Genomic DNA, 15,611 nt, shown 5'->3' with positions numbered 1-15,611 from the left:
TGAGGGCTTGGGGGAAGAAGTCTCCAAACCAGATAGAGATGCAGCTGGTTAGTACCCTCTCTATGGTGCCTCTGTAGAACATGGAGAGGATGGGAGGTGGGCGCTGTGCTCTTCTCATCCAGCGTAGAAAGTGTGAACGCTGCTATGCTTTTTTCACTAGGGAGGTGGTGTTGAGGGACCGGGTCAGACTGTTTGTAATCAACATCTCCAGAAACTTGGCACTGCTGACCGCCTTCCCCTCATTTTTGTTGATAAGGAGTGGAATGTGACTGTGCTGGTTCTTCCTGAGGTCAACAATGATCTGTGTCGTTTTGTCCACATTCAGTATCAAGTTGTTTGTGTTACATCTGACTGCCAGTAGTCTCACCGCCTCTCTGTAGGCCAGATCGTTGAGGCCCACTACTGTTGTGTTGTCTGCGTACTTCAGGATGTGGTTTGTGCTGAACCTGGCACAGCAGTCATGGGTCATCAGGGTGAATAGGAGGGGACTCCAGACGCGGCCTTGCTGGGAGCCAATGCTGAGAGAGATGGTGCTGGAGGTCTTCTTTCCCACCATCACAGACTGAGGTCTTTTGCTGAGGAAGCCCAGCAGCAAGTTACACAGGTGAGTGTTTTAGGCCCAGGGCACCCAGCTTGCTTACCAGATGCTGGGGGATATTTGTGTTGAATGCTGAGCTGAAGTCCAGAAACAACATTTGCACATAGGTATTCTTCTCCTCCAGATGTGCCAGGCAGAGGAAATGGTGTCCTCTGTGAAGCAGTTTGGGCGATAAGCAAACTATAACAGGTCGAGTGTAGGGGGAGGTCTGGAGAAGATGTGGTCCTTAACAAGACTCTCAAAACACTTCATCATAACGGGTGTGAGTGCTACAGGGCGGTAATCATTTAGACCTGTGATTTTTGATGTTTTTGGCACATTTACAATGGTTGCAGTCTTCAGATATGATGAGATTTTTGTAACCTCAATGAACATCAGATTGCTTTGTGCTTCCTCCATGGAGAAAGCCAGAGCTTTGATTTGCACTTTGAAGGAATGAATCTGATGTGGAGGTGACATTATTAACATGATATAACCTTTTGACCTCGCTGATCCAGCTAGGTCAGCGCGTCCTTGAGCACTCTTCCTGGTATATTGTCAGGGCCCAGTGTTTGTTCATTCAGGTGAAGAACAGCTTTCTGCGCAGTGGAGGTGATAAGTATCTCAAAACAACCAAAATATATATTGAGGTCATTGCGGAAGTTTGAGTAGTCTGCACAGGGTGAAGGAGCAGCCTTGTAGTCTGTGATGGTCTGAATGCCTTGCCACATGCGCCTGGTGTTCATGGGGTCGAGGAAGAAAATCTGGGAATTGCACGGTTCAGGTTGACTCTTGCTGATCTAAGTGCCGTTGTGTCGCCAGATTTAAAAGCGGCATTTCGCATAGCACGTACCTCGTTGGTCATCCAGGGTTTCTGGTCGGCGTGTGTGGTGATGTACTTGGTGACGTAGACATCCTCCATACAGAATTGGATGTATGCAGACACAGACATAGCATACTCCTCCCCATTAGTGAGCTGGTTGTCTGTTGCAGCCTCCTTAAACATGACCCAGTCAGTACATTCAAAGCAGTCCTGAAGCGCTGACATAGCTCCTTCAGGCCACACTCTCACCTGCTTCACCATGGGTTTGTCTATGGTGAGCAGGGGCCTGAATGCAGGGATTAACAAAACAGCGAGGTGGTCTGAGGAGCCAAGGTGGGGACGCGGAGCAGCTTTGAATGCTTTTTTGATGATAATGAAGACCAGGTCCAGTGTGTTCATGTATCTGGTTGCAAAATCCACATGCTGCTGTAAATTAGGGAGGACTGTCTTCATATATGCCTGATTGAAGTCCCCTGCAACAATGAAGATGTGCATAATGTGCATTTTGCAAGTCACTGATGATTTGATAGAGAACACTCAGGGCATCCTTAGTGTTCGCACTGGGTGGGATGTAAACTGCCGTGATGGTGACAGTAGTAAATACCCTGGGTAGATTGGGTCAACAACTCCTTTAGAGCCTGTGTGAGTGTACTGGTGTCCTTTCTTTTGTAAACTTGGTATGTTAGATAAACTCCAGTGTGTCTTTGGTCCAAAGCTCCTACTTAGTCCTACTTAAAGTAGTACACACTGTCAGAGTGTAAACCGATTCTCAGTGTGTTATGCATGAAGGCTTCACTTCCCAACAACAGATCAGTTTACTGAAATTGACTTGGATCACATTTAGGAGCAGTTTGAACTACTTGAACCAGATCATCTAATGTGAAGGATGGAGCAAGAGCCAGTGGAATATTATCAATATGAAAAGCTTTTTTTTTTGCATAATCACACAACCATTTTAAATTCCTCGGTGTGTACATCAGCGACGATCTCACCTGGACTAGACATTCTGTCACGGCGGTGAAAACTGCCCAGAAGCGCCTGTACTTCCTGAGGAGTTTGGCATGTCTACAAAAACTCTCACCAACTTCTGCAGGTGTACCGTCGAGAGCATCCTTTCCTTACTGCGTGGTATGGCAGCTGCTCTGCTGAGGACCGCAAGGCCCTCCAGAGGCTGGTAAAGACAGCAGAGCGCATCATTGGCTCCAACCTCCCCCCTGTGCAAGGCATCTATCACACAAGATGCCTTAGAAAAGCACGGAAAATCACCAAAGACCACAGCCACCCAGGACATGGACTGTTTACCCTCCTGCCATCTGGTAGACCTTACCGGAGCATCTGTTCTCGGACAACCAGACTCAAAAACAGGTTCTTCCCCCAGGCCATCAAGCTCCTGAACCAGTGACTTTTCACGCTGCACTCTGTTCCATCGGCACTCCTGCCACTTTAGATTTATTTGTTAGTAATAGTCTGTTTTTTTACATATATTTTTATTCTGTTGTGTATAGACTGGTCTGCAATTTATTCCATTTTCTCTCATACTTAGTAATTTGCTCAATCTTTTATTGCATCAAATTCAATTTAATTTCAATATGCTGCTGTTGTTGTCACGTCATAAAGAATTTCAATGTTCACTATGACTTGTGTTTTACTGTGCACATGACAAATAAACTTGAAACTTGAAACTTGAAACAGAAACCATCTAATGCCTCACATTCGACCTAATGACCTTCTGCTTCAATCTGTTTTCGTATTGTCAATGCTGTGATTATAGGGTTCACCAGCAGAGGGCAGACTCTCCTGTCTGTCCATGAAGAGCCAATGGTTCATGTAGTCCACCGATTAACTTCAGTGATGGACAGAAGTTTGCTGAAGAAAGGTTAGAGGTCAACCAGATCACTTTCATTGTATTGAGGACATCACAAAGGACAGGTCTTCTTGAATGCACGACACGTCTCTGTCCACCTCAGTGTCTTTGGGAGAGCCTCAAGAATTGAGCTGGTGTACTGAAGATTGATTCCAGGATTCCTGTGATACTCTGACCGGCTTTGTGGGAGCAGCAGACAGCAGCGATTCCTGTGAAGATCACTTGTTTCGGTCTGTGTGTGTTTGCAGACTTCATGTTTTAGGATTTCTCCACAGAGTTCAACTGACAGCATCAGAGGTTTCCGGTGGTGGGTGTGTCCAGCAGTATCCAGCAGACCTGGACTCCATATTTACTGTGTGTAAATGTCCAGGCTCCACCCACTTACATATGGACAATGTCGACGGGTGGAGAATCTATTCCACACAGAGATAAGGTTCATTTAGTTTGACCAGTTAACTGGAAACCGAGTGTGAAGCATCAGAACTGTTGCTATGGTTACCTGCATCTTCATAAACCTGGAGATTTAGAATACACATTAACTGCACTACTGAACTATGTTTTCGTAGAACCAGGAACTAGGATCGTCTGTCCTACTGCTATAAACTCATGTCTGACTCTTGATCTGCTGGAGGAGAACATTGTTTCTTCTCAAGTTCTTAGAAGGTGTAACATTATACTGCTCGAGTCACAAACGTTTCTACTCCAAAATCAAATGTTCTGATGCTTGTGCCTCTGATGATTGTTTACACTGTAGTTCACCATGTTTTCCCAGCACTGACTGCTGTCTGTTCATCAGGACTTGTTGCTGCACTATGCCAATGTAGACTGAAGTCTAAGCTGAAGCAGAAATTCCAGAGTGTGTTTGAGGGAGCACAGAGCTCTACATCACAGAGGGAGGGACTGGAGGGGACAATGTAGAACATGAGGTCAGACAGATCGAAGCAGCTTCCAGGAAACCATAGAGAGCAGAAACATCAATCAGATATGAAGACGTCTTTAAAGCCTCACCTGAAAGAGATCAGCCAATCAGAACACTGTTGACAAAGGGCGTGGCTGGCATTGCGAAACTTTTAACACAGTTAAAAACAGAAGTTCACTCTGGACTGGGTTGAAGGCAAAGCCAACCAGCACACCCAGCTCACATTTCCATTCACCTTCAGAGAGCTGAATGTGCTGAGAGGGAGAAAGTTTCAGCTTGGTTTTCTGCAGTCACACGTCCCAGCCAGCCTAAGATCAGCTAAATATGTTTTCATCTGCCAGGACACCCACCACAGATCTTTCCAATCCCTCTATGATGGTCAATTCTGTGTCCTGCAGTGCTGTGGTGCCATGCTGGTCAGGTGATCCGAGCCCTGACACGTTGACCTTTTTGCAAGTTGGGACATAAAGGTATTGGTTGGGTGGGTTACGCCATTTTTATATGTTTACAGTTAAACATAAAGACACAAGGAGTGTAGGGTAACCATGTTGTGACATCACGAGAGGCTCTTCCTGCGGAGGTTCAGGCCGTGCAAGGATGTCCAAGAAATGCAATAAAGAAGGTTTTAACCACGAAAATGCTTTTAATTCCCACACTGGTTGATGCAAAAGGTCACAGACACAGAAAGTGTCCTTGTGCAAAAAGGCAAAATCATTAGTCTCTTCAAAAACATCAACTAAAATGTACAAGCTTTAACCACCGCAGGACCCATCTGTAGGATCCAGCCCTGGATCACTCCGTTCACCGCCGTGCTCTCCGTTCACTCTGATCACTCTGTTTGTTTAGATCACAGCACCGTCTGTCTTGTGATTTAGACTTTATGTATTTAGTCTACACTGTAGAGCCAATCAGAATGTAAATCTCATGAGACTTGGAGCCGCTTCATGCGCTGAATTAAACCTACCAAACCACAAGTTTGTGCTTTTTTCATTTTGTGACAGATTGCAACCACAAATTTGGCATTGTCAGCTGAGAATTACTTGTGCTGAGTCTGGGACTTCCTCAACCCCCCTGAAAAGAAGATGGAGAAGTAGGGGTTAAGCTGTGTGTGCCATTGATTAAAAACAAATGATACAGAAGTCAATATGAGGTGGCAGGAGCCGGGACCTCAGACTAAAACAAGTCATATTACAAGAGAGAAAAAAATCTGATCCTAACATTGATTTTCATCCCGTGTTTAAGAAGTGCACTGCAAAAAAATGAATAAATAAATACAGTCAAAACTGTGGAGCTCGATCCAGGAACAAAAACCAATATCTACTAAAAAAGGAAGTAGCTGACTCCTTGATGCTGGATTGATTATTCCATGCTAAATATTTCCCCTTTGGACATCAATTGTTCCTGTTAAAACATCAGAGATGCAGGCCAGCCAGGAAATTTGTTCCGGTTTTCCATGCGTAAATGCTGCAGTCTAAGTAACCCCAAATAAGATAAGATAAAACTTTATTATCCCGAGGGAAATTACTGTGTAACAGTTACAGTACAGTGCTAAATGAAACGAAAGAATCACCTCTAGTGCACAGAAACGTGCAAGAATGCATGCAGAATAATACAAGTACACCCAATAAGGAGTACATACAATAGGCGAACAAAGTACATGCAATAGGGGTACAAAAGGTACAAAGTGCAGAATGTGCATCTGGCTGGGGAAGTGAGAAGTATTTACAATTTATACAACTTGTGACGTGTTGTGCAATATGCTGTATGCTGCTTAAATGTTCCCAACCTGCACAATTTTGTCTGAAGTACCAACTGGCAGTAAATGGTTTTTAATTGTTGATTTGGCAAACACAAAAAACAATTACGGTCATTTGGTACTTAAGCAACTAGCAATTCAGTTGATCCATATGGCCAATTATGGATTGCATTTCCATATGAGGGGAAGGGTTAACATTCACACATGCATCAAGGTAACTGTCAGTCACCAACAGTCTTTAATACTGCATTACAGGTAAACTTTGAGTCACTTGTACTGCCGGCAGGTAGATGATCTGAGGATTTGCTCCCCCACCAGAGATGGGTGGAGCAAATCTTGTTTTGTAAGAAAAAATAGTAGCTCTGCTAGCTGATACACCTAGCTGATAAAAGACACAGAAGCGAGCTTATCTAAATGGCAGTTTGCTCCCGAGAAGGTCGCTTTTCGAGGTTATGTGATCACAGCAGAGGGCAAAACCCTCTGACCCAAACTAATTGAAGACATTCAAACCATCCCAAGCCTGAAACTAAGAAAAAGGTGATGAGGTTTTTAGGAATGATGTCATACAGATCTGACTTTATGCGTCCCACATGCAGTGCCAATGATTTTGCTTGAATAAATCCAATATCACATCCCTCAACAAACAGATGGCTGAGTTACAGCACAATTATTCTTAAAATGCCAAACATCACTGAGAAACGATGCAATGTTTTAAACCCTCCAAAAGTTCTCCCTATAGCAGGTGATGGAAAAACAAAGATTGTTCTCCAGGCCAGGGAGACCAAGCCACACCATTTCCAAATTGTCGTGAACTGTTTGTGGGTGGCTCAGCATCAAGAGACTCCCAAGGGGTAACAATTTAGCAGGTTTTGCAGTAATGACTCTGCATGACACAATCATTGCCTGATTCCTTTACTGTTATTTGCGCTGTAGCAGCCCCTACGTTCCCTAGCAGTGATTTAGGCCTCTAACGTACAATGATCGTGGGGTCATTATAATTTGCTTGTGTGTGTGGTGTGTGTGAGTGCTGGTGTGAGTGGGCCCATGAGTATTTAGTATACATTTAGAGAAGCACATTGTCACAGATAAGCACAGTTGAATAATGTGAACACAGGGCGTTGCTGGCATTTGGGGAGTCTCAAGCGCCCCCTGTTGTGCTTTAGTCCTCTTTCTCTACCCAGATGCGTTTAATGTGATTTCAGGGTGGTATTCTTTCAAGGAACAAGCCTCCTGTTTATTTCATAGACTGAAAACTAGTACAACTACCATTATGGTAGTGTTTTTGATTTCTATATAACGGAAGGGGGGAGAAGCATTGTGTGAGTACAATCAGTGACGTGCGGTGAGGTTGGTGGCTGGCGACTCTTTCAAAGTCAGATTTACACATATATTAATTCAACACAGTAGTTTAAATTCACCATTCAATTGGCTGCTCGGGAAGAGACCCCCACACGAAGACCCACTTGGCATATTAATATACTGAGGAAAATGGTTGATTGGGGCCTCCCAGTGAGTAAAACATGGCTCATCATCAAATTTAGCCAAAAGACCACCATACACCATCAATGACCTATGATTGATAATAACCTGGGGGCCACTTTCAGACACGCGAAGGCAATCATCTCCAAAGCCACGCTTTGTGCACAGTGGAGAAAGTGATCCTCTCATTTGGCGTCAATAGCCGCTCACAGGGGTCACCACAATCAAACATACACTTAGAATTTCCCTCCCTGTATCCCTTCCTGTAAGAATACAAAATCAGTTAATCCACCTAAACACACACATTATTAAGAATATGAAACACGTGCCAGCATTCCCCAGATCCAAATTATCACTGATATGGACCACGTGCACTGGACCTGAGACACAGCATCTGAAATGCTGAAAGATAGGTGCAGTTATGTAAAATGAATATCCCTTTAAGCCTGTCTGCACATGAGGGGAGCAAAAATGTGATGAATTTAACCAATGAATTCATACGTACCTCTCAACAGCTCTCCTTACTTAGCCGGGGTCTCACGTTCATTCCTGTCCTGGGGATGGATGCCAAAAAACAAGGACCTCCAATAGTGTCAGACTGTGACAGTGAAACACATTACACAGCTGAATATCTGAACTATGAGCTAAATCCTCTGTCCATTACACACCCCGGTTATATTAAAAATAGATAGGATTTATTGGAAAAAGTCAAATCTGTAACAGTCCCCAACCAAGCTGTCCTGGTTAGACATACAAGTAGAAACTGCACTACAGATTGACGAAATGTGCAGATTACTTTACAGATATTTAATCATAATATATCGGAGAACTTCTGGCACATTATGTTAATTTTGAACACAAAATGGCTTAAATCAGATGCATTTTCATCTTGTTTGCATTTAGAGGCTTTTGTTGATTTAGAAGATTTTTGCTTGTATTTTACTGTAACTTATGGCAGCTGAACTTAACATTAAGTGATAATATACTGTAGTTACTGTGGTGCCTTTTTCGTAAGATAGAGATAGACTCTATCTCTATCTATGTCCATTGTGAACAGGATAGCTTGGTTGGAAAAAATTACAAATCTGGCACTCATGTTCGAGTCACTCCGACTTTCTCCGCTATTTCCTCAATTTTATTAAAATTTTAAATACATAATACTCTGTTGTACATTGATTTGTCTATCTGTCTATCTGATAGACGGATAGAGTTTATACGCAAATATTGATATTTGAAACAATTGAGTGTTAAACGGGGAGTTCTTCTTACAAATTAAGATATCTGGACAATATATTTGGTATCTGGACACATTCGGAGAAAGAATTTACAAATCTTTTGACCAGGGGCGATGTGGACTCCTTTGTCGTGTGAGCTGAACACCAACAAGACAACAGGAAGGAGGTGGTGGTGGACCTCAGCAAGGAGGAAGTCACCCCCAACACCTGCATCCATCAAGGGGGTGACTGTGGACGTAGCATGGGTATACAAGTACCTAGGAGTCTACTTGGACAACAAACTGGACTGGACAAAGAACACTGAGGCAATGTACAAGAAGGGCCAGAGCTGACTCTACTTCCAGTGGAACTCTGGTCCCACAATGTATGCAACACCAATCTGAAGATGATTTACCAGTACCAATAAGATAGTCAGGAGGGCTGGTTCTGTCCTGGGGTTGAACTGGATTTGTTGGTGCTGGTGTCAGAGAAGAGGATGCTGTGCAAGCTGGTTGGCATCATTGACAATGACTCTCACCCTCTCCACCAGGTGCATGCTCATACAACACCTACAGTTTGAGACACATTCTTCCCAGAAACACCACTGAACGCCACAGAAGATCCTTCCTTCCTGTGCCCACTGTACAACACATCTACCTCGGGTTGGGGGATGGACAGTGGGTACATAGGGACCTGAGGTCTACGCCTAACTTTCAGCACCTCTGTATAAGTTGTATAAACATGTAAATATTCTCATTACATGACTATAGCCAGTTGCACATTCTGCACTTTGTAACCCTTATTGTATGTACTTTGTAGCCCTTATTGTTTGTATTCTTGCATGTATTCTTGCACTCGAGGTGAATCTTTCAATCTCCTACTATACTGCAACTGTAGCAATGTCCCTTGGGGTAAATACATTTTTATCATAACTTATCCTTATCTTATCTTAAAATAAGATGGAGCCTGACCATTAAGACCTTTGAAAAGTGAGCAGGAGAATCTGTTCTGGATTTCACTGAAAGCTAGTGCAGCCAAGCTGAAGTGGGAGAAATATGATCCCTTTTCCTAGTTTTGGTCAGGAAATTTGCAGCTGCATGTCTTTAGAGACTTATTAGGGCAGCCTAAAAATAATCATTGGTCCAGAAGTAAAAAAACAAAAAAAGTTTTTCTGCATCATTCTGTGACAGAATGTGCCTGATTTTTGCAATGTTGCGCAACTCAATGAAAGCTGTCCTTGAACTTTGTTTTATGTGGGCATTAAAAGACAAATCCTGATCAAACATGATAGATTTTTAAAGATGGTGCTGGAGGCCAAAGCAACTTTATCCATGATGGCTATCTCAATAGATAATGTGTATCTAAGGTTTTTAGGGGCAAGCACAATAAACAAAATTTTGCCAGATTTAAGCAGGAGAAAATTACAGTTTTACAGACTTCCTCTCTTGTGGATCGCCATATTTGTTCGAGTTTCTGCAATGTTTGCTTTACTTCACGGGTTTGAGTATTTTACCATGGTGCTGACCTCTTTTGTTTGATTATCTTCTTTTTTAAAGGTGCAATGGAGTCAAGAGTCATTTGCAGTAACTCTGCTGTACAATCAACAAAATGATCAATCTGGGAGGGCCTAAAATCAGAATAGGAGTCATTGATATATGGAGTTTAATTCAGAGCTGATGGAATTGCTTCCTTACAGTTGGCTATAGCACTTTGAGACATCTAGTGAAAGTATTTTTGTCTGAGGGTGTGTAGTCCATTAATATGAATTCAAAAGTTATTGAGTAGTGATCAGATAAAATAGGGTTATGTTGAAAAACTATTAACTGATCTTTATCGATGCCATAAGCCAGACCAAGGTTGAGGGTGTGCTTATGGCAGTGAGTGGGTTTATTTACACTCTGAGAAGCCATTAGAGACCAGTAATGAAAGAAAAGCAGTGCTGTGGCTAGAAGTCAGATAGAAATCCTGTGTATGACTTAATCTTACGCAGTGTTTGCCTGTGCAACACAGGCCCCTCCTTATGTAATATTCTGTTGCAACTTCTAGAAAGTAGTCTCTGTGGAATAATTCTTCCTAAATCCAAACTGCATGAGGAGTCGATATTTGTTGTTAAAATGTGACACCAGCTGCTAATCAACTACCTTTTCAGCCACTTCTAAAACAACAGGCCGTGTATATATAGGTGTGCCTATAGTTGTACTTCCTGTCTGTCTGTTATAGGAATCGCTGTCTGAACCAAACAAGCTAAACAACACGTACAACGTAATAGTGTTTGATTGAAATTTGAGTCATTTATTAAACCAATGTCTGTTGCACTTTCATTCTTCTCTTGGACAGTGTGAGTGACAATGGACATTAAGATAAAACTGAAAAACATTGAGGTGAGCAGTTTTACAGCAGCTGTTTCACACCTTCTCTCTCTCTCATTGTCCTTTTTCATTACATTAATTGTCAAAATAGCATCAACACTGACTACCAATATAACATTAGTAGAAACCAAGTGTGATTTAAAAAAAAACCAAAAAACAGTAATCTGAAAAAACGATTAAAAAGAGCCTCTTTACCTCAGTGGATTTTATTAAAAAGCTAAATACCGTAACATCTTTTAGGTAAATAGTTTGTTTTCCTTGATATTTTATTGGTTTAGGAAAAGTAGAAAAGAGAGAAGACTCTATTTCCTCTTGCTAATTGGTTGATTTGCTGGGTCAGTACATGGACAGCACTGCAGTCTAGTCTATCTACAACCATAGACGTGAACAGACAAACCCACCCATACACGCTCATATGTGATGTCATAGTGCCATAGTCTTTTCCTTTCATTCATCTGTTCTGTGAGATTTGTCATATTTTCCTGTTCAAATGTGTTGTCATAGCAGCCTGGAACAGAGCACCTTGCCTCAATGCCAAAACATACATGCAAATGACGTGGTTATTATGAATTGAAGAGTCAGCTCTTTGAGAACATAAATTGGTCATTTCTTTGGTGAAACAAGATGTAATCATGGATTAATCATTGTACTTTGATGACAGAGATTTTGAAATGCTTCACCCAGGGGGGAAACAGTTCTTAAGTTGTTTCTGAAATAGCCAAGTCTCATTTTCTTTCCACAAAAACGTAAACATGTAACTCAGACAGCTCTAGAGTTGCAGAAGGGTGTGTTTTGTCTCATTCACCCCAGAACTATGTATGTACTGACTACATGACTACACATTTCTCTCTTACATATTTCTTCTTTATCCTTAGCTCATCACTCTCTAATCTCATTGCCCTGTTTTACTGTTCAGGTAGTGAGTTAGAAAAAATGTCCCCTATTGACGAAAAATATAAAATTACATTCTCACAGTTTGTAGTCATGTCAGTTTGTGGTGGAAAAACAAGAATATAATTTTTGCTGACAACACTAAAGGTGCATTTTAGTTTAATCTTTAAGATGATGTGATGTTGCTGGGTCAGAGCCTAATTCTAACGCCGCTAGGAGGCTGACATAGAACTTTTAGCAGTGGTCAAATGCTATAGCATATGGAAAAAGCTATTCCTTTTAGCACGTTTGATTTTGTACATAACTCTCTGATAGAATAAACATTTTCACATGTAAATGAGTGTCATGGTTCATCTGCTGTGATGCAGGATCCACTAAGTGCCACTTAGCACAACACCAGGGCACAAGCACACCTTAATGGAATGAAGCCATTTTTACCAATGAGGTTTGTCTTATGCAGTGCATCCTTGTTCAGAACCCAAATATTCCAAAACAGGATTCGATCATTCCCCAAAAAATGGCAGCCATCAACCCACTGGCATTTTTTTAAACCATTCAAGGCTTTACTAGAATTTGTTTGTGTTACTTTTGTTGTGAAATTGTAGAGTTACGATCTCTGAACATCTGTAGTTAATCTAAAAAGTTGTGTTTGACAAGTCTAAATGTGATAGAACCAAAATGACTGAAGCTGAGCTCTAAAAAAATCTCAGGCTTCACCTTTTTCTTTTTGGAGTAATCAATTATCAATAATCCAACACTTTCTGCAACTGACAGGCAGGGATGTGTGTAGTTCATAGTGTTAATTGACAGGTTTAAAATCAAAGCCAACCGACACTCATATAATTATAATCAATATGAGGACATGTTTCACTTTTATCAAGACTTTAAACAATATGTAAGGAAACTCCCCAACCCTGTCAGATAAGCTTCCACGGCACTTCCTACTGTTACATATGGTGCTTCTTCTCTCATTCCAGTAGTCTGTTTATAAGTATTTTACAGTCTGTACAGTGTCAATGTACATTTTTATGAGGTGTGTATCTTCAAGTGGATTGAGCTGCATATTAAACACATCAAAGACAGGCTCACACAGCTGTGAGTATTGAACGAGTGTCCGATTCCAGGGTGGAAGTCATTGTCCCCATGAATAACTCAGTACAATACTTTCAGTCCGACACATATGAATCAATACAGCAAACTCAACATCCACACATGTACTGTACATTACAGAGCCACACACGTCAACATGTACAGTATGTATCACATTGAAAATCTGGAAAATCACATTCGAGCACACATCCAACCATTTATACAGTCATGTTGTGACAAAAACGACAATGTCTCAAAGGCATCAAGGAAATCTCACTCAAATAAATAGAAATAAATTAAATTATATAAAAACAATGGATTAAACGTATCGAAACCCAGTTAAATACAGGAGAAATATCAAATTAATACAACAAACAACAGTGCTTGCTCAGACAAAGACCTTAAAGATGCAACAGACGGATACATTTTGTAAACAATGACAGACAATCACGCAAAAAAAAAGTATTAGTGAGCAGAGAGGGCTGTCAGGGCTCTGTCGGAGGTGATGGTGGATGGATCAGTGTCTCTCTGTTTGAATGTTGGATAATCTCTGTGGGGTTACAGAGGGAGGATTGGTCGGAGGGAGGGAGATTGTGTGGATTTGGGTTGAGGCAGTTTTTTAGATTCTCTGCCTGGACCTATGAGCCTGCTGTGCTGGGTGTAAACATCATGGTGGCAGTGCTGCTGTAAATCCCCTCCACATTTCTAACGGGCCTCAGGAGGGGACAAAGTCAACAGGCAACGGGATTGGACAGCACCGATTACTGTGGCAGGGTGGACAGAGACCAGACTTCAAAAAGATACTCAAATGTTGCAGAAAACTTGGATTTAATAATTTACCACAAAAAAAAACCCCAACAAAAGCCTAATGGAATTGATCTGATACATATACGTATGGATGGATATCTGGAGGTATACCATCCATATAACCATTGTTGTTTTTTGATTCATCTGTTAAAGATTTAGAGTCTACGGGTTTTTCGACTGGTTTCTTTTGCTTAAGCAGTGAAACCAGCTGTTAGGGTTAGCTTGGAATGAAAACCAACACACTCTTGGACCACATAATCTGGAAGATTTTGACTCCTGTGCAGCAAGCAAACACTCATAGCATATAAACTGTTGAATAGTAGCTACAAACAACCAAACAACATGGTAGCAGGCCACATCTTGACCATGTTTTACAATGCAATAAATGCAAAAGATGGATGGAAGTGCGGTTAATTTACATCTTGTGAAAATCTGGTGCTGTGTGTTTTAAGAGTGATAAGGTTAGGGACAGGCAGATACTGGAGAAAGGAAACTGAAGTATTAGTGAAGGTATCTCCAAGCCCCCTCACCCCCACCTTGCCTTCAAACTGTGTTTTTATCTTAGCAACACCTGTGCAAGAACATGTCTATAATGGATGTTTTAGGGTTCAGGGGTTTTCCTCTGTTGAACTGTAGTGATCACTGATGAAGGAGGGATCCTGGGGAGAAGACTGGAATTATTTGGATGTGCATGGATGTATGTCAGTATGCATTGATATGTAGTGGTATTGTATTATATTGTATGTGGATGTGTGTGTGTATGTCCATTTATATGTACCCATGCATATAAAATGGGCAAACAACAAAAAATAATTAATATAAAATGAATATGGCGAACTAAAGTTCAATATTTGAGTTTCCAACTAATTCCCAAGTGTCCAAGTGAGACTTAAGTATTATCTTTAAAATCCAGTGAAATCATGGCATCCCTGCTCAGTTCCACACATGTACAGTATATTTCTGTATGAAGAATCGAATGGTTTATCTAGAGGGATACAAAATCATACAACCTTAGCCTGATGGAATCCTCTTAAAACCAGCTGGTAAAACTCATATATGCTTGTCAAAGAAAAATGTAGGCAGTTTGATCCAGAAAAGAGTTGGTTATCCAAGGAATTCAGTGAGCAGCAACAGTGTGTGTGTGTGCAATTTTCCTGTGCTGGGGGTAGTTTGTGGAGGCCTGGTTGAAAGTTAAAGGGAACGTAGGGATGCTGGGAGTTAAGTGATAGGTGGTAAGAATGATGGGAGGCAGGAGGATGAGAAGCAGGAAGGGGGGCTATAGAATTCCATCCATGAAGCTGGTATCCAGCCGCTGGATGAGCACCCGGATGAAGGACATCTCCTTGCGGGTGTTCTCAAAAATCACCCTGGGGTCATCGGACTGGCAGCGCAGACAGTTGGGAGCCATAACCATGGCCAGGTTGTTTACATCCATCTTGGTGATGACCACATTGGCAGTCTGGGCAAATACCTGCACACACAACACACCCTCCACTTAGAAGACAAACGTGTATACTGCAAATTATTAAAAGGTTTTGATTTTTGAATATAACACTTCAACAGCCACAATTCCGACTAGGACTGCCAGACAACTTCCAACTTCTGTACTGAATTACTCTTTCCACAAAGAAACAGCTCTTCTAATGCTCCTCTATGAATCAGCATCAGAGCACTATGCACAGTAACTGGATGTGCATGTTGAATGTGTCTCAGCCTATCACAGTGTGCCTCACAGTCTGTTTCTACCAGTATCCTCATCCAGCTGCATCCAGAGTTCCAAATTTAGATTTTCTGTTTTAGGATGATGTTTGATACAGCTGGTG

The 15,611-nt window shown here is 41.7% G+C and overlaps 1 protein-coding gene across 1 annotated transcript in view; it reads right to left on the bottom strand.

The window, feature by feature from the left end:
- Window positions 1–11,173: 11,173 nt before the first annotated feature.
- Window positions 11,174–15,611, bottom strand: part of arhgap39 (Rho GTPase activating protein 39) — a 55,305-nt gene continuing 50,867 nt past the window's right edge. The window contains exon 11 of the mRNA XM_076141531.1: window positions 11,174–15,259. Within this exon, the coding sequence (XP_075997646.1) occupies window positions 15,065–15,259 (195 nt within the window). The 3' untranslated portion in view covers window positions 11,174–15,064. The remainder of the gene's footprint in view (window positions 15,260–15,611) is intronic.

The sequence above is a fragment of the Genypterus blacodes genome, unplaced genomic scaffold, assembly GCF_046128005.1.
Source record: "Genypterus blacodes isolate CSIRO-AG114 ecotype Tasmania unplaced genomic scaffold, CSIRO-AGI_Gbla_v1 ptg000019l_1, whole genome shotgun sequence".
NCBI classification, from domain to species: domain Eukaryota; kingdom Metazoa; phylum Chordata; class Actinopteri; order Ophidiiformes; family Ophidiidae; genus Genypterus; species Genypterus blacodes.
This window is presented reverse-complemented; position numbering and strand designations above follow the sequence as displayed.